The 26358-nt window shown below is 43.1% G+C and overlaps 1 protein-coding gene across 2 annotated transcripts in view; it reads left to right on the plus strand.

Annotated features, from left to right (window-relative positions):
* pacrg (PARK2 co-regulated) overlaps positions 1-26358 on the plus strand; it is a 150457-nt gene that overhangs the window by 123707 nt on the left and 392 nt on the right. The window contains exon 5 of one of the 2 annotated variants that reach the window (XM_080870751.1): positions 23845-26357. The exons of the other annotated variant lie outside the window; for it this stretch is intronic. Coding sequence (XP_080726877.1) covers positions 23845-23897 — 53 coding nt within the window. The 3' untranslated portion in view covers positions 23898-26357. Of the gene's footprint in view, positions 1-23844; position 26358 lie in introns of those variants that run through there. 2 annotated transcript variants of the gene reach the window in all.

Genomic DNA, 26358 nt, shown 5'->3' on the forward strand with positions numbered 1-26358 from the left:
GAGGACAGAGGAGACAAAGAGGGTCAAATTAGTGAAATTGAAAAGCCCGCTATCCCGTCTTTCCCTTTGTCTTTGTCATTTCGGTCTGTTTATCCTCGTCATTCTCCTCTTTTTAGATTCATGTTTTGTTTCATTTTGGGGCTTTGTGTTTCTTGCTTCTTTTAATTGGCCAGTAAAGGCTCATTTTTCATACAGTCTGCCTCCAAGCCGTGCATTTGTGTCCTCTCTCTAGCACCACAACCCCTGACAGCATTTTAGACCTGTGCCATTATGATAGGGATGACTAGGTCTGGCTGAGTGAGCTTGTTGGTGGGACCGCTTTTACTATGGTCCTCATTTAGACATGCAGATGTCACATGCAGATGCCCCATTAAGACATCAGATTAATGTCTAAAAGCAGCCTTGCTGTATATTCACACAACGCTGATACTGACACTTTGAGCACACATGACGTAACATCTTCTCATCCTGTGTCTGGAAAATTACTCTGACCAATGAAAGTCAGAGTTATTAAAGCTAAATGCAGGGTGTAACCGGGAGAGATTTATTCCAGTTACAAGTAGTTGTTTTGGTGTCCTTAACTTTCTGGCTGCAAATCGTCTGGGTAACAAATTTACATTAAAAGTAGCCAGTGAAACTTTTCTTGGCAGCTGGTGGGTTTATTTATCTTATTTTCTGTCATTGTTTACCAGTCCTTGGAGGGTGAACAAACCCTAATCTTGGACACTAAGTAAGAGTTTCTGCAGACAATGTGCAATCAGTGTTGTTTACACTACAGCTGTCCTGCAATCGAATCCAATCAAGAAAGCTATGCCTCTGCATGCCTGCTCTACCTGTGGTTAAAAGAACAGCTTGTCTTGTTAATCATTTGTCATAAATATTGGTCGTGGTAATATCGACTGACGCACTCAAAACCAAAAATAAATAAATAAACAAACATTCTATCCAGACTAACACGAGCTATTATGCAAAACTCCGAATAAAGAGGGAAAGAAAAAAGAAAAAAACTCAAATCTGAGCTGCAAAAGATCAGGCCTGGGTTAATACACCAAGCCAGAGGGAGATAAAGACAAAGAGGCGGAAAGAGAGAGAAATAAGATTTTATTTAAGAGAACGCGCCGCTGCCTCGCAGACGCAGAGCGCAGCGATGTGAGGCTGACCTCTGGAAGGAAAGCAGCAGCAGGGGTCACAGAGGTTGATCCAATTCTGGGCAGCCAGTGCCAACACTCTGATTAAGAGGTGATGAAGAGGGCAGGCCGACCATCATCTCCACAGGTGGATTCACTTTGGGATGCATGTGGGCCTGGGAGGGGGCGGCACTGAAAGTTCAAGCACTGTAGCCAGAGGGATAATCAGCAAAGGCGCTAAAATTACTTTTGAGCTGTTGTCTGTATTTGCCTTATCCAAATATTGCCAGATAACAAAGGCGCACGTCTGCTCCACTTGTATCGCTCCCAAGCTTAAGCATTGTTTGATTTGCTGTGGTCAGGAGCTTAAGTTAGCTGGTAAATATTAACACCACAAGGAACGTGGCCTTTTTTCATGGTTGCAGGTCAGCTCGTTCTCACTCCCGAGGCGTAATATACCGACGTTTTGTCACGTCCCGTTCCTCAGGAACGCGAAAGGAGACCTTCGGCGTTCTTATGGTACGCGGCTGAAATCCAGTGCAATGACGCTCCCGCGGTAATAGACGTTCCAGCCCTGTATTCCAGCCCTAAACCTAACCTTATCCTTAGCTCTAACGATAACCTTAATCCTGACCTTAACCAGGACTTTAATGACGTTAAATAGCGTGTTTGTAAGCGATTTGAAGAAAAAGAGCGAACATGTGTAGATTCAGTCCAGACGGTTCTCATATTTCCTCATTTTTCCGAGGTCGTCATTTAGGAACGTGGTGGGTAGCCGAAAGCGTAATATGTCGACGATTTGTCACCTAGCGTAAAATGTTACGCTACGTGAGAACGTGTTGCGCAGGTTTAAGAAGTACAGTGTTTAGACAGGTTTGCACCATTTAATGTTAATCTTTATAAATGTTCATCTCACATGAACTATTACAGGCTTGGCCTTCTGTTTAAGGTGCACGTCATGTGATAGGAAAACTATTTTCTCTTGTCATTGTCGTGGGAGAATGGCCCACCCATCAGAGTATCAATAAACATATGTCTGTGTGCATGTGTGTATGTATGTGTGTGTGTTGGTGATTAGGGTGTGAGGGTTAAATGTCAGTGATATGGTGCTGGGGAGTTCCTCTGCTGGGTAAAAACCTGAGCGACTGCTCATCTCTAATTGGACCTATCTTAGTAACCTTTCCGCAGCCGGGGGTTCCCATTCATCACCCTCTGTCTGTCTGTCAGCCAATCAGAGCTGAGGCAGGTCCTCATGCACACTGTACTTCTGAACTAATGTTTTCATCTTTAATATTTTACATTTTATTATGTTTATACCTTTGTATTTATGTTTTTTGGGGGGTAGGATTTTAAATTTAGGGGATTCCCTTAGCATCCTTCTCACTGACCTCACGCTTCAGTACGCGTTATTGTTGCCAGCTTAGTGCCTGTGTTGCAATGCAACACTTGTAATGCAATGACTTTTCTGAGGACTTTAGGGACTTGCTCCCCTGCTTACAGGCCCAATGAGCAGCAGAGCAGCAATGCCCATACATAAGGCCCATTTATCTCACACAGTGAAATGTGTCAAAGACAAAGTAATAGTCTCTCTGTTAGTTTAACTTTCTTTTCTTATAATTTTATTTGATGTTGAATTAGTTGTTTTAGTGTGGACTGTCAGAAACAATAGACTGTTTATAAAAGAAGGACATAGCGACCACAAGGTCAACCATCTGTTAGCCGGGTCCTGTGAAGCGTCGATCTGAGGATTTTGGCTGTTGCTATCTTAAGCTGCATCCACACTGGAAGCGGCCCACTCGTCCCACATTGCTTTGCAGCTGACAGCTGATTGCTTATGGACTTTCCAGGCTCCGGTTGCTTAAGGAACCTTATTATGCAATTACTGCTAGGTCATATGTCAATCAATGTATTCTTCAGTGTCATTGGTAGTCACTTCTGTTGCTCACCTGGAAATTGATAAAACTTTATCTTGCACCCTACATATTTCTCATCTCCAGTCCATCTTTTATGTACACTATGGAAAAAAGGGACTTTTGTTATCTCTTCCCAAATTCCTGACATTGAAACTGAGCCAAAACATTAAAGCTAGGCTCAGAAACCCTTTGTAAATTAATCCTTCTTATGTGGGAGCTCCTTTCCCATTGTCCTGGAAATGGATAATACTCCCGGTACAGCTTTGGTATGTCACCAAATTTGTTTTGCAAAGACTCCTAATCTATTTTCTCCACCATGTCACTTGTGTGTTACTTTCAGTGACAGTTCCATTGTCAGTCCAAGCAAAAAAAAAAAATACCATTGCTGTTTTGCTTCTGTAGTGTTTTCTGCAGACATCCAACCCATAGCTACCTGTTTACACCAGCACACACATGCCCCCGTGTTCATTCAGCGTGATGCACTTACTGACAGAGATTATTTCGAAGAAATGTGCTAAAAGCTGGTTAAAGGTTGCATTAGAGAGAATATAGACACACATACAAGCTTGCAGCACATCGTCACACATACGGAAAGTTTTGCTACGTTTTTGAATCAGAGGGGGAATTGGTCCTGTGCTGTCGAAAATGCAGAAACGGGTAAGAGACAGACGTGAAACCAGACAGATGCGCAAACAGACAGACTGACAGCAGCAGCACACAAAGACGGAGGGGAGGCCTACAGAGAGATGTGAGAGAGTGTGTTAATCCACATGGCGTAGCATTTCCTCTGTGGATCAGTGTGCGTTTGAACTTTTCAAGGGTAGGATGGCAAGGAGCGATTGGCCACCCTGTAAATGTCAGTGGATCTGAACAGCCGGAGCCCAGACAGCCTTGTGCCGTCGCCTGCCACTCACACTCTTCTTTATCCATCCTTCTCTTTTTTGTCTCTGTCTGGGAGCTGTTTATTTTCTCCTCTCCTTCCCCATCCTCTGTTATCCCACCCACCCTCTCCCTCTCACTTTCATTATTGTCTTTTACCTTTGCCTTGCCATTGCCTGCAGGAATATAGCAGATCCTGTAATAGACATGGCTGGTTTTTGTTTCTTTGTTTTTCTCTTTTCTCACCCTTTTCTGGATTTCTGCTCAGCCTAACTCCACCTGACTAGTAACCGCTCTGTTTCACATTACTTGGTTTCAGAGACCATATTGTATTCTGGCTTCTTGCCTTTATATTTCCCCTAATTTATTAGCCTACCTTTATTTTTCTCTGCTAGTAATTAGATTTTTTTGTGTGTGTGTCTTGTAGAAGATGCTGTTTTATTACATTCTTCCAAACCATCTTCAATTTCCAAGGGAATTATCAAGGGAGAGTCCCTTCATTTAATTTGTACGGAAATTAATTTGTCAGTGTAAGAAATAGGATACTTGCTAATCTGGTTAGGCCAGCATTTGTCCCACCCCCTCCCACCGCCACTTTAGGCCGCCTCTCTGCCAGTGTTCAGGAGCGAGGAGGCAGAGACAGTAGACAGACACGCCGTTCTTGGAGACGAGGCAGGAATTCAAATAGAAGTGAAGGAAAATACAGATCTTTTGGCGACAAAAGAAACAGTGAAAGGGGAAGTGAGAAAGACACAAGGAAAAGAGGAAGAGTATTAAAATCAAAATGCCAAGAGGCGGGGTCATAAAACGACTGCCTTTATTGAGCGGGGCACAGTGGGCCAGTTGCTGCCTGCGGGCCTTTTCTACTCTTGTACTGCACTGCAACTCCACAAGTCGTACTCATACTTCAGTTCGGTCCAATGAAGCTTCCCTGTTAGGACATTTTGAGTAAAAATGTAACAGTGGGAGGGTAAGGCGATAAATTAAAGAAATGCATATATTTTTGTGCTGTTGTTGCAGGAATTTTTGATTTCTATTTGTGAAAATGATGTTTAGGTCTTTAGCCGCCAAAGCAGAGGCAGGGTGGGGTGGACTGGCAGGTGACGTTCTTTGGCGTTAGTCTGGCAAACTGGGCCTGTGATGTGACGGCTGGCACAAAAGAAGGATCTAGAGTACAAGGAGAAAGAGCCAAGGATAATTCAAACTTAACAAACAAGTAAAACTCTAGGAATTAGCCTAAGCGTTACACCCTAGCAGCAGAATAGTCTGGCAAGAGTGAATGGAAGGACCAGGGATATATGTGCACTGCAACTTGCCGCGCCCAGGCAGACACACAGACAGAGGTGAGGGAAACAAAACTGCCGACCAGCAGTGAAGGCACGGGGAACATGGTATTATATTTAACTGAGACCCAGGACATGTTGGAGAGATTACATCTCTCAGCTGGCCCGGGAACACTTCAGGATTAGCTGGAAGAGGTGGCTGGAGAGACCGAGGTCTGGACGCCCTTACTTCGGCTGTTCTCCTCTCTACTTGAATAAGGAGAAGAAAATGAATGGATAGAGATATCCAAGTTGTATCGGTCTTAAACTTAATGAGTGAAATGTTCCAGCGTCAGTGTCCACATACTTTTGGCCAAATAGCAAGTATTGTTAAAAATGTATGAACATAGAAGTGCTCGCTAATCCAAGAAATATGGAAATTTATGTGCATTGCAGTATCTATCAAAAACTGGAGAAAGAATGAGAGGAAGAAGAAGAGAGAGAGAGGGAGAGAGAGTGTGTGTGTGTGTGTGTGTGTGTGTGTGTGTGTGTGTGTGTGTGTGTGTGTGTGTGTGTGTGTGTGTGTGTGTGTGTGTCAGCTCGGTCCCATCCCCCCTGGCCATCTCTCTCTCCACTCAGGCAGTCTCTCTGGCTGTTGTGTGTTTGTCTGAGATATGGACTTGGATGCACCGAGCGACCGCCCACTCCACGCATTCCTCTGTAGTCCATCCGCTTCCCTTGGACGTTGAACAAATTGATTTGGGCGTTGATTATTCAAGGGGCACGTTTCATAACTTTTGACTGGCTTTTCTCCACCTCCCACTCCTGTGTTTTTCTCGCCGTGCATCTGGCTCTTTCTATCTCACGCCCATGTCCAGCTGCGGCTCTGCAGGATACCGCAGAAGGAGGCCCGTGGGTCATGTAGTAACTTCAGATTGCAGTTTGAAGGAAGTTCATACAGGGAGGTTTTGTCTTTGTTCACTTTGGTCGCAGTTTGTTAACAACATATCACCTTGATTTGTGCAACTGCACATGAATGTGTTAACTTTTCTCAGTGTTTAATTATTTTATAACACTCCTGGTGATTAAAAGGAATCAATGTACCCGCGGCTGCATAAAAATCTATATGTGTACACTAATAATGAATATTCAAGAAAGATCGGACACCAACTAATAAACCATTCATCACAGGAACATGAGCTGAGGCAGAGCTGCAGACACACTCCTGCTTGTTATTAATATAAATGATCACCAAAAATGACTAATCGACTCAACTCTGTCCCTCTCTCTTGAGCCAGGAAGTCAAATGAGTTTCTCTGAACACGTAGCATAATTTAAAAAAAAAAAAGAAAGAAAATCCCAATTATGATCAAATTTACAAGGGATTATTTTCCCGTCGTCTTCAGTTCTAGGCGAAGCTTTTAAAAAGCTGCAACAGCTGTAAGTAGACCAGGAATTTAGTAATTACTTCCATAATTGATCATTTTCTTAATTAAGCAATCAACTTTTCAGTTCAGTGTAAAAAGGCAGTGTCCTGAAATTGTTGTTTTTGTCTGCCAAACAGCCTCTAAGACCTCTAGATAATTAATTTTTTTTAAAAAAGCCGGGATCAGAAAATGTGTCTTTTTTTTGGAAACAGAAAAAAAAGGCTAATCAGTTATCAAAATAGTTGCTGATTAATTTCCTGTTGATAAACTAATTTCATCTCTACTTAAAAGAACCGCCTGCGTAGAGAGAAAACCGACTTCTTTGACACGAAATATCACACGCAGCTAATTAGCTAATCGTTCAGCTTTATGCTGCTTGCATAAAGTTGGGTCCATCCATTAATAAAGAGTAAAGCTGGCATTAGAGCTAACCAAAAAAATAAAATAAAACTATCAGTTATTTCTTTAGCCACTGCTACCCTCATCAAACACCTTACACAGATCAGCAGTGGGAGAAGACAGTGAGCGAAGAGTGACACACAGAAATGAGCCACAGAGTAAATGAGAGCGTTATAAAGAGAAAATGAGGCACTAGTGATTAATTAACTCCTCTCGCTTCCTCGTCCTGTAAGGCCAGGATAATTTTGTGACTTTATACGACTGCCGCAGTGCTGTGCGCTCCGGCTCGGTCTCGTACACCATGAAACATAGATCAAGAGGAAAGTTTGAGCGCGGAGAGACTGTATTATATGAGCCTCTGCTTGATTGCTCTGCAACCAGAGAAGAGTGAGGGGGAGGAATAGCTTTGGCGAACTCGCTAATACATCTGATGTATTTCTTCCTCTTGAATGTAATGCACTCGCACACCTTATGCAATACAGAAGTACTTGAAGATATAAACAGTCCACTCTGATGTACGAATCTATCCAGAATTTTGCAGCTACTGCTTCCTGTTGAGCCCTTTGGCTCTGTGTGTGTGTGTGTCTGTGTGTGTGTTTGCAGTGTTTGTGTATGTGCATGACGCGCCATGTGCATACGTCTTTTTATTGTCCTCCAGCACACTGCTGTAATCAGGTAAGCCTACCGGCAGTGTTATCTCTGTCAGGTACTGTTAACCACTAGCTAACTCCTCCACAGAGCTCCTTCTGTGTTTCATCCCTTTTCTAGCTTTTCTTTCCTTTTTTCCCCTCTTCAGCAGCCTCCAGGCTCTCTAATCTGCCTCCCCGATGGCTTCCCTTCCTCTCCTACCTCATCTGGTTCCCCTCTGGCACACTTCATCTCAGCGTCACCAGAACTATACATAAGCCTTCTTCTGTCTTCCTTTGGCTTCCTGGGTAGAAAAAGATCCGTGCTGTGTCATCTGGGATGTTGATATTCGTCAGTGGATTTGAGTGCACCCTGTGATTATGCTGTATAAAAAGGATCCTTTGCACAGTGGACTCACACAGTACATGTGTCACCTGTTTGCACCAGACCACATCAAGTTAATATAGTGTAGACTACATTGCTACTGTGACTCAGCATAAGCATTTTTGCTAATCCCATGCTGCCTGTTTTTTATTTTTTGTTTTTGTTTTTTGTTTTTTTCAGCAAGCAAGATTAAGTTTGAACGAGAGAGAGAAGCTTTAGCAAATCCCATTCATAACCATCAACAGAGAAAGTCGTACTATGATTCAGGTAACTCCATTGAATGTGTTCCAGAAGGCATTACCACCACAAACACAGTCCAGAGGTCCAGTTATGTGACTAGCATAACGGGACCTAGCAGGTGAAATTGCCTGTAGATCAAACCCTTTCTTGTACCAAGAAGTTTGTTTCATGGTTGAAGCTGGGGGGTTTGTGGGGATCGACTTGCCTGTGGAGTCAGCCTCAAGTGGCCAAGAGAGCAAATGTCTTAGGCGCTTCAATATGCAGCCCTAAAGACTGTCACTTGGTTAAAACAGGTTCCACATACACAAACACATTCATTTTCATAGCTAACAGAGGCTGCTGATGAAGCTAAAACAACTGTGAAACATATGTAGAGAAAACCCGAGTTGTCCCTAAACACAACACTGGCACACAGGGAGGGCCTGTGAAAAAGGAGAGGCAAAGTTCAGAGTGGGTCAGCATACAGGAGCTGTATGGTTAAAAAAAAAAAGGGGGGGGGGATTGTAGAAATTTTATTTGTGATCCAGAGGGCAAGTTTCTTAAGAGGGTTGATCAGGTGACTGGGCACTGGAGGAAACACAGGAGACAGGAGTTACTAAACATTGATGAATAAGCACAGGAACCAACTCAGAAATCTAATTTACTACCACAGTGATGAGGACAGTCTGGTGCAGAGCCCGTCACAGGCAGCTTTAAACAAACAGCCTTCACTGAGCAGATTGCTTGCAGGTGTGTGACAGCAAACCTGCTCTACCCGAGGGCGGAAACCAGGCGGGATCAAACCACCTGCAACCAAACACAGAGAAATACGAAAACAGTCTTCCCCAAACCTGAACCACACACATTCATCACTATGATACATTTGTGGTCAGAAGTACATAAATACACTCATCATGGGAGTGAATGTCATGGTAATTTGGGGCTTTTTCCAGGCTGGAATAATTGTACAACATTCATCTTTGATGACAAACCACTAATCCACACAGGTTCAAAAATATATATACACTCACCTAAATCTTAGCCATGGCCTATTAACTTATCCTAGTGGTTATGCTTGACTACAAGTGTTAGTTTCACTTTGCAACATAAAATATATTTTTTGACAGCACTCATTGGATTGACCAATACTTGGAACAAAGGGAAAGTTCAAGGAACTCAGTGAAAATCTAAGGAGGAGAACTATACATTCCAAGATCATGAGTTCAAATAATTGTACACAAGGAGAGGAAATTTTGGTTAGGATGTTCAGGAGAAATCAAGGAACTACCAAAGCTCAAGCCTGACATTAATTTGAAGGGGCAACTTGCTAAGGTACATAGTAGGAGTGTGAGTTTATATTTGAGCCTGTGTATAGAACAGTTGCAAAAAAAATCAATAAAACCCCAAATTACCCTGAGATTTACTCACATGATGCACATGTAGTAAACCCCCAAAGGCTCATTCTGAGCCACCAAAGAGCCTGATTGCTAACAGCAGTTACTGATAACTTCCTGTAATTGATACATTTGGGGTCCATATATAAAGTGAAACATGAAAGTAGCTCTTCCACGTATCTTCCCCCCAAATTCAAACCCACCCACTGTCTATCCTGTGTGTGTTTGGATTGAAAATGAAAGCTGGCAGTAAGAGTGTTTGCCAAGGTGTCTCTTTGGTGGATAGATGATTTAGTGGGTGATTCTATGAGGAGATTCCTCTGTGGTCTCAGCTGGGATGGAGTGAAAAAGATAGCGAGGAGAGAGTGGGGCGGGGGCCAGACTGCCCTAGTCATTTGATGGAGAGGTGGAGTAGGACTGGGTAATAAGACTGCACAGGTGTCCGTGGGCACACACACACACACAGAAGCCTGAGCACATGCACAAAATGGTCCAGCAGATTAAATGCGCTGCAGGTTGTGTGAGACCAGAGAGCCAAGCAGAGAGAATGGGAGAAGGTGTTGAGTCTGTGTGTAAGCTCCAGGGCAGCAAAGTCTTCCTCTACCACTAAGTCAGCTACTGATCTCATTTCTCCCCAGATGGACTCCTAACACACTCCCATCAGGGGACAAATATATATTCTCTCTGTCTCTTTTGCTCACACATTCCTGCACCAGCGACCTTTTCTCTTTATTTGTCTCCCACTCTCTTGCTATGACTTCATCTGGGGCCCTTGCTCTTTGTGTGTGGGGGGGTTTTTTTGTAGTTTTTCTTTTGTTTGTTTTATTCCCTCTCCGTCTTTACGTTCCTCCTCCACACCTACACCTCTCAAACTCTGTATTCTTCTGTATGTCTGTCACATAATTTCATCCTATATCATGCAGTATCTCAAACACCATTGCCCTCTCTCCTCCTCTTTTGATCAATCATTGCATACAGGTGCTGTTAAACTGTGTCCTCTGGTGAACCGGCCACCCCAGAGTGTCCCTTGCGCCTGCCTCCATCCTTGCTCTTTGTCATCGTTCTCATCGCCTCAGCCCTCCAGCTCTTGCCCCAGTTTGTCAGCGAAGCAAAACTGGCTGAGTCTTGGAGCCATCATTCATCTACACCCCCCCCCCCCCCCCCAACTCCTGACGCATTGGCGGCTTGGCTGGTCTCAGACAAATAGCATCATGGCAGATAATACTGCCACAGCCAGAAAAAGAGCCAAATAAATGGTCCCTTCTATGCCGACCTAATGGTCCTGCTTTCCACTTGGCCAGAGGACAGTGCTTAGCCTGGGTACTACATGGATACAAACGTCCGCTTGGAAAGAGAAAAACTCACAAGCCTCACAGGCACCTTATGAATAAAGCCTGTCAGCTGTCAACATATCCCTAGACAAATACAGTGCTTATCGGGGGGATGTTTATTGTGCTATTTGCATGGTGATGTATGAATGTGACATGAAGGTGTCTGTTGCAGGAGTACATAACGGGGAGATAATTCAAATCTCAAAGCCCTAATCACATCTAAAGCGCTATCACATATACGCTAATATTCATACGCATGCAGCACTCTATAACCTTTGCAGATCGGCGATAGATGCCAACATATTTCAAATAGTGCGTCTTATTCTGAAGTTCAGGGGGGAAAAAACCCAACAAGATGTCAAAAGAAAATGCATTTTACGTTGTACAGTTTAGCGCAGCTGCGTGTTAAATATTGTCAACGAGAACGAGGTGTAAGGAGACTGCATAATTAAACAAGTCCGGAAAATCCGTTGCATTGTGACATTTCATTTGTGGTTCTCACTGGAGATAGTTATGCCATATGTTATGAATTTGTCTCCTCTGTCAACGCACCAGGTGGTGGGATTATTAAGCAGTTATAATTATTGAGCTATCAGGGTGTATCACAACATGACATCAATATATTATTACTGCTATACTGTTTATCTATCAAAAACATAAAACGAGTTTTTCCTTCTTTCTTTTGTCATTTTGCAAGTCTGCGTTTATGGAGAAAAATGTAGAATATTGTAATTTTAGGCATCGTCATGGAAAAGCAAAAGCTTTCTACAGAAAAGCTAAGTACACCATTGCTGTTTTCATAAGAATTATGAGGGTGTGTAGCAGTGAGATCATGCTAATTAAATGTGTTTGGTTAAAGGATGATCAGGGAGTGTGAGCACCTCTATAAAAGGCAACGTTTTGGAAGTTTGTTCAGTTCTGGAGCATTCAAAAGAACAATCCTCCCAGGAGTTCATGTCCTATTGCCTCAAGGTCAGACTGTGCAATGTTCAGAGAAACTGCAAAAAATGTTAGAGCTTCATCTCAGACTGTTTGAAAAATTATAACTGAACAAACCACAAGACTTCTGGGACAATCGCCTTTGGACATACAAGACCAAAATGGATATGTTTATGAGCACAAACACCTCAAACCAACTATGAATCGCAGTAGACTACAGGTTGTTTTGCAGGTACAGGACCTTGACACCGTGTAGTCATTGTGTTGAACATTAACTTCTCTGTATATCAAAGTATTCTAGAGTCAAACAGCATCTGTCCAACAGCTAAAACTTGGCCTAAACTGGGTCACACAACAGGACGATGATCCCAAGCACGAAAGCAAATCTACAACAGAATGGCTGAAAAAGAAAAGAATTAAGGTGTTGCAATGGCCCAGTCAAAGTCCAGACTTCAACCTGATTGATATGTTGTGGCAGGACCTTAAGAGCGCTCTGCAAATATCTGTAGACCTCAATGAACTGAAACAACGTTGCAAAGACGAGAGGGAAACCCTTCCAAAATGGTGATATTCAGAAACCAGTGATAACAATTACATAACATGCTACATGCTATTGAATCATGCGGCATACTTAGTATTTCATAAGACTTCTTTTTCACACAAGTGTATCAGCTTAGCTTCATTTTAACCCAAATTTGGTTGTAATGTATCCAAGTTTTGCTTGCATGCTAGTAAGAATATCCTACATCTGGCTCTTCTGAACTTGCATTTATAGTCCCTCCAACTATAAATATAGTACGTAATACATGTAGCAAAGATTCATTTTTTCCACTGTTGTTTAAAAAAAGCAAAAGGCAGATTGCTTGACTTTTTTTTCCCTTTAATTGAATATCCCAGTTAATTGTTTATTGTCCTCATCACTTTTTTAAGTCCTTAAGAAAGTTTTTTATGACCTTATTGGAAGGACTAAAAAGGACATTGCAAATCACAGATGGGGAAAATGCAATCATTGCCGGTTTCTCATCTTGCTGTGATTAAGGCTTGATTATGATTTCTTTAGGGTCACGGAAAAAATCTGGCTTGGATTAAAAGAAAAAAAGTTGAGTGGCAGTAAGAAATCAAAAGTGAGAGTGTGCTCTGTGAAAGCCCATATCCACCTCCTTTACCCTGAAGGTGTTTTTTAAAAAAACCAAAAACATTTGCTTCTTGGAAAGGCAGTCGCCAAATAAAAAAATTAAATATGTCTAAATGAGATAAAGCCTAATCTGATCACCTAAAATGGAGAAGAAATGGAGTTCAGAGCATCAATAATTTACCATGTTGTCGTTGCACTTGTAAACATTTGAAAGTGTTCGCACCATCATCGTCATCATAATCACTGACGATGACAGACAGGCCGCCACCATTACTGCTGATGCTGACTATTTCCTCTCTTTCCATCTATCACTGATGGGCCTTTTTCCATTCTCCTTGATCATGGCTACTGTTGTCGCCTTCTCTCCTGTAGCGTAATGACTCAGTGTGTGATGCTGGATGGTTGCTGACAGTGTGTCCTATGACTCACATCAGGGTGGTACTGCTGTCCCAGCACATCTCTACACCCCCTCATCCCGCCACCCTATGTGCATCCTCCTATGCCTCCTATACTCTCCCCTTCTGCTTCGGTTTGGGATGCACCTTCCTCACTAGGTAGGGGACATCCACTAATAATAAGTAAACATACGCACACACAGATACCTGTGCAGGCCCGTTGGATAGCTATATAGAGTTTACTGTGTTTTAATCAGTCATCTCCTATTTTCCCTCCCATGTGGAGTGTGATAATAAATAAGTAAATAAATAAAGCTGGAGCAAAAAGGGGAAAGCTGACAGGAGGCAAAGATGCCATTGGAAAAAAGGTGATGAGGCCGTATTAATGCTGGAAATAAGTTTGACTGTGTACTGAATGTGCTGGTGCTACAAAGGTATAAAATGTTGCGACACTTTATTACACACAGCTGCTCAGGTGTAAAACATACTCTTTAAACAAGACAATTTTTAGTTTAGATCCACAAATAGAGGAAAAATATAAATATAGAGTAATATTCTTACTCGTGATTGTCACGCTCAGATTATCGATCTGTAAGAAATGCTAAGCATGTCCCATGCTGCAGTGAGGTCTGCTTCACACAGACACCTTGGCTTGTTTTATGTAAATACCACACTTAAACTCTCCTGCTTTAAAGAGTTTGGGGAGTCATAAACCGTGACAGAACCCCAGGCCTTACCACTCCCTATAAAACACTGACTGTTTATGGATGCCTGTACCTGCAGCTTTCCACCAATAAACGCTTTCCTTTGTCCTTCTGGGAAGTGGACGGAGGAAAGGGAGCGAAAGGGGACTAGATTGTGTGACTTTAACCAGGAAGTGTTCCCTGTCTGTAGTTTTGGTAGATAGTTTGCCATCTGCAATAAAACTCTAAATGAGTGGAGAGGCATGTAAGTTTCTGCAAGTAAATGACATTTGAACCGTGACACTGATAGCATCTGTTTTTTGTTTTGTTCTTTTCTAACCAACTAACGCAGAGCATCTTAAGAGCTACTAAAGATTTCATCCCATTCCAAAATGGCAAGGAAACACTTGATATTGAACATCGATATTTTGAAATATGGAGCTAACCTCCAGGTCTGAAGCGGAGAGTCATAGAAATGCAAGAAATACGCATTTATCTCAGTAACCAGAAGGGGGCGACTCCTGTTTTTGCCAAAAGCCTTTGGCTTGCTTTTTCGGTTGTATAGACGTATATGGGAAAACAGCTTCCTCACACTGAGACCTCAGCGAGCACCTTCTTCATGACTTCATGGACTCACTCCCTAGTGTCGGGTCATATCGAATAGATAATGAAGTCCATTTTGTAAATTATTCATTCTGAGTCAGGAGGATTTGATTGCTTTTGTGCTTACCGCTCACTCCCGGTCTCAGCTGAGTTGAAGACACAAGTGTAGATGTACACTAGATTTTTGCCATGATTTTAATATTTCAGTTTGGAAACACGAGACTTTGTGGAAAAAACTTTGAAACAAACTCTAAGAAATGTCTTTGTTTTGGGTTTTAACTTCTTCTCTTCCTGGACAACAGGTGTGGCGGTATTGTGTGACTTGCGACACCTGTTGTCCAGGAGAATGCTGCAGTGGCTTACTGCGCTTTAATGGTGAGCATAAATAGAGACCATTGGACCAATGCGGCAGGTATACTGACACCTTTATTCAGGATATGCTCATTGGCTGCTCACTGGACAGCATACGGTTTGCCAAGATGGCAACTCAAAGCTTCATAACAGGACTACATCCAAAAGTACTGCTTATAATATCACACAACAGATATATATGCAGCTCCCATTTATCTGATTAGGAGAAAGCATCCTCATTTTTCACTGGCTGAAAAACTTGATTTTCTGTCTGCATGGAGAAAAAAACAATAATGCACTTTTGTATTTATGTGCGTTGTCCTTTCTTGTAAATGTCATCAGTGAACAGCTTCCCCTCCCCTGCGCTTCTTTCTGCTTAGAATGTAAGTGGACTCAGTGCCGTCCGCTTGGTGCCATTGTCATTGTTGAGCCAAAGTTCTTTTAATCACACCGCTGCCCTCAACCCGCCGTGATTTACTAGCTCTCCCCATCCATGAGGCCTCTGCTCCAGCCAATTGCATTAAAGAGATAAATAACCAGACCAATAAAAGTGTTGTGAGCGGGCCGAATGGGTCCTGGAAAGCTCGCCGTCCATTTGGTGCTGTAAGCAACGGTGTGGGGGGGTGCGGTATCAGAGGAGGGGTGGGGCTTTTAGTGGAAGGTTTTTTAGGGGTGATATTGTGATTGGTGGTGGAGGTGATGTCATGTCATCCATCTCAGGGAGCCACTTCATTAGGCTAATGGAAGGGCTGGACCGCTCACTGTTCGTTCCTGTGCGTGAATGTGTGTGTGTGTGTGTGTTTGTCCTTCCACTGATGGCAGCTTCCAAGGCTAAAGTGGTTATGAAGGCTAAAGTGATTTTATTAGCCAGGCACATAGCCCATCACTGTGTATGGGCATAAGTATGTGTGTGTGTGTCCATGTGTGTGTCTGTACAGTCATAAGGCTGTACAGGTGCTATTTTAGGTGTGAGGAGAAAATACAGAAATAAACCCACCTTATTTTTTTAATGTTTCGACTGCAGTCACATTCCTTCAGTGACTTGCAAAAAACGTGAAGTGCAGGGAGAATACTCAGCAAACTTCAGAGTAACATCAATGAAGGACTTTGATTTGTCACTGACTTAAATTTGCACGTCACTTCAAATGTTCCTCTTGTGACGAGCGAAGAGGACAAAGGGAAATGCTCTTGGAATCTGCTGCACCGCCCGACCTCCTCCCTCTGCGTCTCGCTCTTCCTCTCCTCCTCTCTCTTTCCATCGCTTTCTGTTTGTCAGTTTTTCCGCCTGAAACCCACACGGGCTGCCGTCTGGACTTCTGCTGCGTTTACAGGACGCAATTCCTCTGAGTCGAGTCCGTTTTAGCAATTTTTTTGATTTTTCAAATTCAAATTCAAATTTTATTTGTCACGTACACAGTCATACACAGTACGATATGTAGTGAAATGCTTGGACAACTGCTCGTGACCTAAAGAAAACAAAAAAGGAAAGGCTATGAATAAGATAGGAAATAAATATGAAAAATTAAAAAGGGTAAATTTAACTAAGAAGGAATAAAATATAAATTAAGGTTAAAAATGAAATAACTGTACAACACAAATTAGAATGAAGGGTAAATTTAACTGGGAAGGAATAAGATAAAATATATAAATTAAAGTTGAAAATAAAATAACTGTACAACAAAATACACAATATAGAACTATATAAGAATGTATGAAGAAATCTAAATATAAATAAATATATACACAATAACAGCAGCTGTACAAGTATTAACCGGAAATGAAGAATATAGTGACCAGTGTTGTGCAAAAAAACAATGTGTGCAAAAACAATGTCCAGAAAGTCCAGTGTGTGTGTAAGAACCATATGTGTGGGTCAGTACTGTGTGGTGGTGTGATTGAGAGACCGTATCGCCTGCGGGAAGAAGCTCCTCCTCAGTCTCTCTGTGTTGGTCTTCAGGGAGCGGAATCGCTTTCCTGACCTCAGCAGAGAGAACAGTCTGTTGTTGGGATGGCTGAGGTCCTTCACGATCTTCCTGGCCTTGGTCCGGCACCGCCTGCTGTAGATTGAGTGCAGGTCAGGGAGCTCGGAGCGGATGGTGCGCTCAGCTGACCGCACAACCCTCTGTAGAGCTCGTCTGTCCTGCATGGTGCTGTTCCCGAACCAGGTTAAGATGTTTCCCGCCAGGATGCTCTCTATGGTGCACGAGTAAAAGTTCCTGAGCACCTTGGAGGGCAGTTGGAAGTCTCTCAAGCGTCTGAGGTGGTAGAGACGCTGTCGGGCCTTTTTCACCACGGTGTTCATGTGACAGGACCATGACAGGTCCTGCGTGATGTGAACTCCGAGGTATTTGAAGCTGTCCACTCTCTCCACTGGGCACTCGTTGATGACGGGGGTCTGGTAGTTCCTCTCCTGCTTAGTGCTGAAGTCCACTATCAGCTCCTTTGTCTTACTGACGTTTAGAAGGAGGTTGTTCCTCTGGCACCAGTTCTCCAGATTCCCAATCTCCTTCAGGTAGGCCGTCTCGTTGTTATCAGAGATCAGGCCCACCACGACGGTGTCGTCAGCAAACTTGATGATGGTGGTGGAGCTGGTAGTGGCCACACAGTCATATGTGTACAAAGAGTACAGCAGGGGGCTCAGAACACACCCCTGGGGGGCTCCAGTGCTGAGAGTGGTGGAGGCTGAGACATGTCCGCCCATCCTTACTGCCTGTGGTCTGCCAGTTAGGAAGTTGGAGATCCACTGACACATAGATGAGCTGAGTCCCAGATGCTCCAGCTTGGTGGTGAGTGTGGAGGGAATTATGGTGTTAAATGCAGAGCTGTAGTCTATGAAGAGCATTTTAACATAATTCCCCCTTCTAGTGTCCAAGTGAGTGAGTGCCGGGACCCGTCTTTGAATTGTTTTGTAACAACCAGGGGCTTGCTCCATCATCTGAACTGTCCTTTCCCACTGAAATATCTCTCATCTTCTTTTTTCTGTTAAATAGTTAAATAGATGTTTAATGGTTGGCCTTGATGTGGGTCTGGCGAGTCTGTTCTTTTCATGCCTTTAAAGTTGAGATGAATTCAGTTTGTTACAGAACAAATTCAGTTTAAATTGATCAAAAGCAGCAGCACCTTAGAAAACTCTTTCAGCTTCCCTTCCCTTTTGTGTCTGTGTGTGTGTGTGTGTGGCTCTTATCCTTAGACATAAACCACGAGACATAAACATAGGATTGTATTAATCTGTTTATTCACAGTGTTTATAGACTATAATATGAGGTTAAATGTAATACTTGTGCATCCAGATTTTCACCATGGAGGTGTTAACGGAAAGGAGTAGCCACACTGTTCCCGAGCTGTGCAGTATGTTTTATTCAATAGCTTAGTAGTTCTCAAAGAAAGTAAATCTTTAAAAAAATGATCGGCTAAAGCATATGCTCTCTGCACCCATTAAGATGTGTAAATGAGAGGAAGGGAAGGCAGGTAGCCCTAGCAAGGCGCTTGTATCCCCCACATATAGACACCTGCTACCAGAGCAAAAGTGCACGAGCCAAGCTGTTTGCTATTAATATTAATTCCTCCAGTATTCTGAAAGTCATCAGCCACCCTGAATAGGAATTAAACTATTCCCTTTTGTTTGTATATTTTTTGCACCATGATTAATTTAACTTCTCTGCATGCTGAGATGTAAGGAATGCGTGGTGTTGTGACCTCCACAGATGTGTAAATGCGCGGGGACATGTTTTTAAATTGTGGGCAAACACTCCACTCCTTAAAAAGGGTGAATCCATCCATATTCTTCTGTATTTTTTTATTTAATTTATTCAATTGTAGTCTGTTTTTAATTGTTATCAGGCAATTAAACTGATATTATTTATCTTTGCTAATTATTAATGATTTCTTTAATGTCAGTTTTTCAGTAGTTTGTGTAATATTAAATATTTATAAATGTATCATAGCTGATTAGAAACAGCTATTTTATTCTGAAAATATTTATTCTTTATTCTGAAAATGATTTCTTACCAGTTTATTATTGCTTCTATTATTTTAGTATTTGAGAATGAAATTATTTTTAAAGAGATTGTTAGTATTATTCATCTATATTTAAAGTCATTATGGGGTGGCTGATAACCATGTAAAATAGCCATAAACTATATATATTCTTTGCATTAAAATTAAAATTTTAAATCAAATAAATACTTTTTTATTTTATTTATTTAGTACGTCATTTTTAAACACTGTTTATATACCTATTGTAAAGATGCTGCAGAGATTTAGATTTGTTTTTTAATTCTGCTAATATGTATCACACAAATTAAAAAAAAATAATTTGACATTGCAACCATTGTTGCACTAATCTAATGGCAAAAGCATCATAAAATGTAACATTAATAAAAATTAGCAACATTGTTATTATTTTATTTTCATAATAAAATCATTATTAACTAAACTTTAGATATGAATAATTGATTATTTATTAACAGTAGCCATTATAAAGTCTTTCTTTTATCTATATATAAGCTACGCCAAATTCCTGTGGGCTCAGACTCTATAGTACACATTCAGTTTCTCTGTGTACGTATGTTATGTGCTTACTCCTGTTTAAGTGGCCTTTGCATTTCAAAGCGCAGTGCGTGTTTGGCTTGTGTCCGGGTGTTCGCACTGCACACTGCGGTGGCCTTTAACGCCTGTCCCTGGTGCAGATCGATTTTGTGCCTAGCCAGCAGCCCGCTGCTAACCTTGAGGTAAGTTGGCGTAATGAGATCACATCTGACGGCATTGACTCACACCTGACAGCACTGACACTCAGCTCCCAGCCAGGGAGCGACACAGACGGGCAGAGTGGGAAAGGGTAGGTCCTTTGTGGTCGGCTATACTGTTAAAAGCTTTGTTTTGTTCTATAAAACCTATTGCAGTTTATGAAACCTTTCACTGGAGACGGAAGCTGGGTGAACATGTCCGTGGTCCACAATCATTTACTATAAAATCTCTGTGGAAGATGTTGAAAAGAACGGCAGGTACATTTGGCATTCTTCTTCCACGAGAAAGCCAAATTTTCAGGATCGACCTCTGTATTATTGAAGCCTGAGCCGCCGCAGCCTCTTAGAGTTCAGTACAGTTGAATTCAGAGTGTAGCTTTGCTGCTGCTCTGTGGGATTTGTCTGTAGGCGGTGCTGGGTTATGTATGACCCACTGTCTAACCAGACTCGTGGTAAAAAGCATATTTTCTGGCCCAGATTAAAACCTCAGCAAGCCAACAGGGATCACTTATGCGCCTAAAACAATGTGAAATTTGATCTAAAAAGAATTAAAACATATACTGCCCATCAGTGTAATGTACCTGCACACATATTATGGGATGGCTCTTTCCTTTAAACCTGTGATAAGCATGCTGGGGCTGATTTCGAGATGCATGTATCAAGCTAAAATTGGATACGATGAGCCTGGGATAACCATTATCTGAGTGGTGGTAATTGAAACAATAATGGACATGATAACAGATTGGCAAATAGCATTGATCCATCATCTAAGATGAGCCCTCTTTGTGCATTAAAAGCATGACTAAATGGTGCAAACTGATATTGCTCTCGGTCATGGCTAGGTCGTGTGGGCTAATTGAAAAAGAAATGAGTAAAATGAGGGTTTTGTGATGTGTGGAAGTGCGATGAGCCTCTCACCTTGCCTCGCTCGGGCTTTCAATCCCTCGCACAACCTGGGATTAGCCGAAGACACGGCATGATTTTGGCGGAAGCGTGGAATTGGAATTCAGTTTCTGTATATCCACGCACAGATGTAGTCTACTAAGCCAGTGGGACCCAGATCAATAGGAATCTAACAGTTTTAGCACCTGAGCAGCTCAGGAGCATCCTCGGCTGGTTACGTCTTAGTCTCGGCCTTGTCTACACACTCCTCCGGCGTTACTTTCCGGGCTGCAACCTGACCTTGACACGTTTTCTCATCTGCCTGCTTTGCTGCTTTGCTGTGTCCAACTTTCACAGGGTTGAAGTGGTACTCTGCTTCACCTAGCCTATAGATTGAGCACTGCTGGGCTGGGTGAACACATGGAAAATGAGATCGCTGACCTACAGCAAAGGTTAGACTTCAGTAAGCACGAGCACTCAGATGAGGGCCGGTGCAGGAGCCGGGGCTTTAATAAACTACTGCTGACCATAAGCCTATTGTTTTACGTCTCTCCTCTGGATATCTGTGCATGTGTGTGTTTGCGTGTGTGTATGTGTTTAATGTAATGCCACTGGAGCTGCAGCCCTCATTGGGGCTAGCTGTGTTAAGCTGAAATGTTATTATTGATTACACACAGAGGTTGTGATGGAAAAGCAACAGCCAGGGAATGAGCCCAGCTCCAGGTGCGTGCATGTTTATGTATATGTATGCGTGCGTGCGTGTGTGTGTGTAGGTGGATGTATATGTGAGCCACAGCTATGCTGTCCATCAGCCTAGCCTAATCCATTGTGGTGGTGGTGGGGGGGGGACAATGGCACAGTGAGAGGGGAAGAACAGTATTTGAGGGTGAGGTGGTGTTTGTTGTATTTTTGAACATCCTGTGAGCCTTTCTTAGATTTTGCAAGTATATATTTTTAAGAAAGGACCCTTTTCCTACTTGCTCTCTAGCTCTTTCTGTCCTTGTCACATGTAATCACTTAAAAATGCTTATGTCATCTACACGCACATGCAGTAAACTCATAAAACTACATACAGTACTTAGAATTACACATATAAGAGCATATACAAGCCCCTTTTCACTCTGTCTTTCTGCCTTTCCTTCACAGACACCTGTGGTTACACACACACTAGCATACGTTCACTCTCTCTCACACACACACACACATCAAGTCTCACACTCTCCACCACAGTCCCTTTATGCGAGGCCTGCCTGGCACCCAACTGTGAGGCACTTTTAATTAGAGCCCTGCTGTTAAGCACAGACCTCCTCCAATGGTCCCATCCACTTCCCATCACCTCCTTCCTCCAACCCACACACCCTCCATTGCACACAGACCGCCGCTGTGCTCTCTTCACTCCTTGTCCTTTGAGACCTGAAGGCGTTAAACACTGTACCCAGAAGGCGAAGAAAATGCACGACCCCTTTCTCTAGCCCTTTTTAAGATCAAATTCTGTAAACAGTCACATTAAACTGCGACTATATAACTATGAAAGAACAATTACAAACATTGATGGTTTTTAAAAAAATTGAATTTCATGGAATTTACTCTGTTGTGTTTGGTTTTGTTTCTGAATGAAAACGCTCTTTAGTCTGCCTGAAAAAATGGACTTCGAGTGCTATCGGGTTTGTGAGCAGGAAAGATATGCAACACATGCACTCTTGTAACACAGTCAGCTGTGCAGCAATGCTCAAAATATTCCTGGAACTCAAGCTGCTCCATCACACTCATAACCTGCATTCTTCCATTTCCCTTTTTCAGCAAGGCCAAAGCCCTTCAGAGGAAATTTAAAAAAAAAAAAAGAAGAAGAAGGAAAGAAAAACAAGTCTCTCACATTTATTGAGTCTCTTCAGCATCTGGCTGCTATGATCAAAGGGCTATTGTGTTGGGGGGTCTGTTCTCTAAGCTGCTTTCATTAGGAACCTCCATAACCAGGCGTAAGTTGATTAGAAACAAAGCAGGTGGGATGATGCTACGTTGAGCCAGCACTGGAATTTCGAGCTAAACTTCCCAAAGCCTTTGCATTGTGTGTGTCACTCAGTCCCTGGCAGCAGAGGGGAGAAGGGGATTATAACCTCACAGCATACACATAATGCACACTAACCTCAGTCAGAAATCTTTGGGCTGGGTAAGAGCGCAGTTCTGTTACAGCTTCAGAGGGAAAAATGAAGCAATAAGGAGGTCTGCTTATAACCCATTAGACCCAGTTTGCCAGCAGTAAATATGCCTCGAAAGGCCGCTGTCTGTACATTTGGAGGTAATTCGGAGAAACAGCGAGCGCTGCCTCCATCTGTGACAGCTCGTCTTCAGCTTGATGTGGGAAGACAGGTTGTTTAGGACCGTGGGGATTGAGGGATGAAGAAAGACCAGGGTGTGAGAGGAGGAGGAGGTGGAGGAGGAGGAGGAAGGCTGCAGCTGTTGTTGTGTGTAGTTTAGATTTGGTCTGCTGTGGGTTGGCAGAAATCACAGCAGAGCCAGAGAGGCATCGACAGATATATAGATAGATAGATAGATAGATAATTTCACCTCTTCCTTCCAGCTTCCTCACCTCGCTTTATGTGCTAAAGGCCCCCTTTAAACCCGGGGATTTAGCATAAAAGGCAGAAACAAAGCGGCGTCTCCAAGCCACCTTGCGTTTCCTCCTCCTCCACCTTCTGTGTAGCAAATGTCGCTGCACCGAGAATCCTCCGCTGTCTGCCTCTGTATCGACCTTTCGTCTTCCTCAGAGGAACATAGAGCCGGCTCCTGCTAGGGCCCTTTTCCTTCTGTTCATGGGGTGGGAGTTTTTTTTTTTATTATGATTGTTTTTAAAGATTTTTTTCCCCTCGCTCTCCCTCTGTCTCGCTCTTTGCCCAGGGTTGCGGATATTGCCAAAAGGAGAGAGGAAAGAAGAAGAAAAAAAAGCAGGGAGGGGAGAGAAGGGGAAAAAAAGCAAGAGTAGAAAGAGAAGTTATTTTGCTGAAGGACATTTGCAGAGGCTGCTTTTAACACCCTCACCCCTCCTCTCCTTCCTCACTCCTTTTCCTCCATCCCTGCTTAAACACACTTCTCCCCTTTCTGCTCTTTAAATATTGAGAATCGCTGAAAATTCTTCTGCTCTCTGCCTTTAGATGCTACTGGCCTCCCAACAGCTCACCAGGCGAGATGTGTTTGGATGGGCTGAAAGGCCCCAGATTGCACAACCTCTCTGCCCCAACTCCAGGCCCCAGGAAACTGGTCGGAGCTCCGCTGGTTCCCAAGCTGCACCTCTTCCCCGACTCCCTGTGTTCTCTGTCTGAAGGCCAAGCTCCCCCTCTGGGCTGGCTTTGGCTGCTCATTTCCACAGTAACAGGGGGCAACTCTCCACAGACTTGGCTTTGTAACCTACACCAACATGCTTTTGTGCAAACACACACACACACGCAGCTGAAGCAGACTGCAAGTTTGTAAGAGTCACTGTACTCATTACCTCTCACTGCCCAGCTTACACACATCTCTGATTTTCTTTCACTGGCTGCATTATAGATGCTATTTAAAACTTTGCTAACTAGTAGGGTGCGGACGCCTGTGTTGTGGGCCGCTCCAAAATGAACCACTGCCTGAGTTTTGATGTGAATAAGAGCTTTTCTCGAATGATGCATTCCTCAGCGTATGCGACTATTGTAGTTGTTGTATCTCTAAAAGGAAAACAGTAAATAGCTGCTAAATAAAGCCAAAGCTGTAAAAATCTTAAGTGTATCTGGGCTAACTGTTGGTCAAAGCACAGCTGGAAACCAACCCCCCACATATCAAAAAGCGAGAGCTGCAGACTGAGATCATAGACATGTTACTGCTTAACAGTCCACTTTATGGGACTGGCTGTCTTTGTGTTTTAATGAGGAGGCCATGGACGAGTGGAAAGGAGAGGAGAAAGATGGAGGGGTGGTGAGGGTTGGTGGGGTTGTAAGGGAAGATGAGTGATTAGAAAAGACTGAGAAAGAATAAAGGATGGAGTGTTTGGAAGAGGTTATCGTGAGGTTTAGTGTCCCCTTTCTCTCTCCACGTCTAATTAGGAGTGAAAGAAGGGGTTGCCGGGTCCTCCTTTAAGTGCTGCTTTTAATTTTTCACATCACATCCTGATGATTCTCTTCTCTTCTCTTCTCAAATCTCTCTAAAGTCAAATGACCGGTTTGTTTTTCTTTGTTTTATTTTATAGCCTCCAGAAATAAAATCTACACTCTTTCTTCAGGATATGTTAGTTGAGCAGGGCCTTAAATTGGCAACAAACTTGGACGTGTGTGTGTGTGTGCGTGTGTGTGTGTGTGTGTGTGTGTGTGTGTGTGTGTGTGTGTGTGTGTGTGTGTGTGTGTGTGTGTGTGTGTGTGTGTGTCATTCCTCTGAAAAGTGTTTTGAGCCTCCGGTGCACTGGCATGAGATTGGCAGTTTGCTGTGTGCTGATAAAGTCAACGTGTGTGTGTGTGTGTGTGTGTGTGTGTGTGTGTGTGTGTGTGTGTGTGTGTGTGTGTGTGTGTGTGTGTGTGTGTGTGTGTGCGCGCATTTAAGTGTGCCTGCTGGTGAAAAGGAAGGAGGAAGGAGGAAGGAGGAGTGCAGCCTGGACACCTCAGGAATGTTTTCCTGATAACAAGTTCTTCCTGCGCTGTGTGCTCGGCTGTTGTAATTTTATGTGTTTTACTGCACTGTGAGTGTGTGTGTGTGTGTGTGTGTGTGTGTGTGTGTGTGTGTGTGTGTGTGTGTGTGTGTGTGTGTGTGTGTGTGTGTGATAGTGGAGGGCAGGTTTCACTGCTTTTCAGTTAGCCACAAGTTTATTTTTAATCACAGTGGAGTATGCAAACATGCAGCCAAAGCGTAGCATTAAAGGAGTCCAGTTGGGTCAAAGAGATGTAGATTTTTTCATCGTGCAGTGAACGAGTTTTAATTACATACAGATGTACGTCCACAGCTGTGGAATTTATTTAAATTCAGTAAACCAAAGACTCCAGGTCAGTTACAATCCCAGTTCAGCTAATGTCATTTTGAGCATTACCTGCAAGCCTCTTTGCAACCCACTGTGTCCGACATCCCAGAATAAAGCCGTGATCCACAACTATAAACTGCAGGGGTCCTAACTGAAATCCAGAGGATCAGCTCCTTTGTGTGTTTTTGAGGATTTTTACTGTCTCAGATTTTACTCCAAATCAAAATCACACAATCACATCAGTGAAAGAAGATAACAGCACAAACACACACACACTGAGCACATTCCTACCTTTGGAGCATGACTCCAGCTCACTGCTCATGCCTCATGTGCACCGGCGCATGCTCTGTGCAGCAGCAGAGCACACACTACCTCGTGCGTCCTCTCCGCCGCTCTCCCCTCTGCAGGCCGCCTCATTAAACTTTCAGCTGAAAACTCTTTTTGCCGTTCGGTCCCTCGGCATAAGAGGAGTAAATTAAATTCAGTCTGTCCACTGGGTTTGAAGTCAGATGGAAGGATGGCATTTGCCGACTCGGTCTGCAGTCTCAAAGCAATGCGCTGTGGCCACAGGTGGTGCTTTGTGAGCCCTGACATCAGCCTCACAGTCTGAAATGACCCGGGCGCTCCTAGAATATACGCCATCTTTGTTTTGTTTCTCCTCATTCTGTCTGGTTTATGTCTTTGCTCGTCC

The sequence above is a fragment of the Rhamphochromis sp. 'chilingali' genome (genome assembly GCF_963969265.1).
Source record: "Rhamphochromis sp. 'chilingali' genome assembly, chromosome: 21".
NCBI lineage: Eukaryota > Metazoa > Chordata > Actinopteri > Cichliformes > Cichlidae > Rhamphochromis > Rhamphochromis sp. 'chilingali'.